At 33.6% G+C, this 2,054-nt stretch overlaps 1 protein-coding gene across 1 annotated transcript in view; it reads left to right on the top strand.

The window, feature by feature from the left end:
- Positions 1 to 2,054, top strand: part of ZGRF1 (zinc finger, GRF-type containing 1) — a 102,901-nt gene that overhangs the window by 54,773 nt on the left and 46,074 nt on the right. The window contains exons 14-15 of the mRNA XM_011997288.1: positions 166 to 350; positions 1,715 to 1,911. Of these exons, the coding sequence (XP_011852678.1) occupies positions 166 to 350; positions 1,715 to 1,911 (382 nt within the window). The remainder of the gene's footprint in view (positions 1 to 165; positions 351 to 1,714; positions 1,912 to 2,054) is intronic.

Raw genomic sequence — 2,054 nt, forward strand, 5'->3', positions numbered from 1 at the left:
AAGTAAAAGTGTTAAATTTAGCAGAAAATAACTTTTAAAAATGGAAATTCGTATTAGGTATGACTCTGTTTAAAGGCTATTCAAATTCAGCTACAAACAGCACATGTAATACAAACAAAATTATTTTGTATTTAATTTTCTGCTCTATCTCTTTTTTTTTTGTAGAACATCTAAATATATTGCTGTTTGCGTTAGCACAAAACTTGCACAAAGCTCTTTCAAAAGTTGACATATCATTTTACACATCATTGAAGGGAGAGAAACTGAAAAACGTAGAAAATAATGTGCCATCCTGCCATCATAGTCAACCTGCAAAACTTGTCATGGTTAAAAAGGAAGGTCCAAATAAGGTATTCTTGCTTCCCCTCCCCCTACCATACCAAATACTTCTCTTATAAAGGGTTTAGGTAGCTATTACTTCATGATAAGCTTAAAGAGTGAGTCTTAAGAGCTTTCTATTTGAGGTGTTAGTACCTAACACACATTAAATTCTCAAAGTTTTATTGAAAGAATGATCTGTGCTCTAGGATACAAAAATATGAGTTAAAATTAACCTTCAGGTTGCTTAGGAACTTTTTGTGTAGTATTTTAATTTTATTTTTATTATTATTATTTTTTTAGAGACAGGGTCTCACTGTTGCCCAGGCTGGAGTGCAGTGCCTTGATCATAGCTCACTGCAGCCTTAAACTTCTGGGCTCAAGCCATCCTCCTGCCTTGGCCTCCCAAAGTGCTAGGATTACAGGCATAAAAGCCACTGTGCCCACCTGAAAATTTTACATACTTCTGTAATTGATAAAATAGAAGAAATATGCCTAAGTTATAGTGAGATCACTGAGAAGGGGAATGTGTTTCAACCTGAGAGCTTAGAGAGTTCAGAAATGAGCCTGAAAGAAATGAAGGTTGAAACTAGTCTACCATGTAATCCCCAGTACAAGTAACAGATAAGCCCAGAGGAATAGAAAAGTATGCTGACTTAATTTATATTGTTAATAATATATTATGGAGGGAGTCAGGTTAATAAAACGTAGGTTGATTGATGACTTATACTCACTGTAGAACTGTGCTTTCATTCATAATACAATTTGCTTCCACCGTTTGCATATCCCACTTTATTGTTAGCTAAGTGTATAAATTTGGATTTAAATTTAGGCGTCAAAAGCCAAAATTCGTAAATAGTGGTATAACAGTGGACTAAAATATAGCTACTAAAAGTCTTTGTTTTCTTTTTAAGATTATTTGATGACATAGTTTCATGCTTATACTATGTTGTTGGGTACAAAGGGTAGGTTATGGAGTAGAAAATGTATCATCTGAGTTTTGTTTAAAAAATTTTACATGTGTTTGTTCTTGTTGGGTTGTGGTGTGTGTGTACTTATGTGAATGAGAAAAAAGGATAGAAAGAAATGGATAAGATATTCAGTGTTTCTGGGCAGCTTTCAGGTTGTTGATAGTGAACATTTTAAATCAGAAAAACAAATTTTCAAATAAGCTTTTACTCTCAGAATAATGTAATCTTTTGGTAAAGAGAAAGTAAATGGAAAAGCAGGTGGTTTTAAATTTTAAATTACTAATAAAGTTAAGTTGTATAGTGACTAATTTACTGGAGTACAGTAATGCCAAGCAGTCTGCATAGAAGCCTTGACAAACACAAAAATAATCGAAAAGTAAAAGCTTTTTTTTCACTAAATGTTGATCTTTTTTCTTTCGCCTTAGGGTCGTCTCTTTTATACATGTGATGGACCCAAAGCTGATCGATGTAAATTCTTTAAATGGCTTGAGGACGTGACTCCAGGATATTTAACACAGGAAGGAGCTCAACCTGGCATGGTTTTAAGTGATATTAAGAGTATTGGCTTGTACTTAAGAAGTCAAAAGATACCACTCTATGAGGAATGCCAGCTTTTGTTGAGGTATGTTTTATAGTACCAAGCGATTGCCTGTGATTATATGAGAGAACGACAGCCTTCACAGAACTATCATCAGTTTTAAAAGAGATTAAGATAGGAAAACTATTTAAAAGATGGAATACCTCAGTTTCTAAACCTGCAAAATG

The sequence above is a fragment of the Mandrillus leucophaeus genome, unplaced genomic scaffold (assembly GCF_000951045.1).
Source record: "Mandrillus leucophaeus isolate KB7577 unplaced genomic scaffold, Mleu.le_1.0 Scaffold535, whole genome shotgun sequence".
NCBI lineage: Eukaryota > Metazoa > Chordata > Mammalia > Primates > Cercopithecidae > Mandrillus > Mandrillus leucophaeus.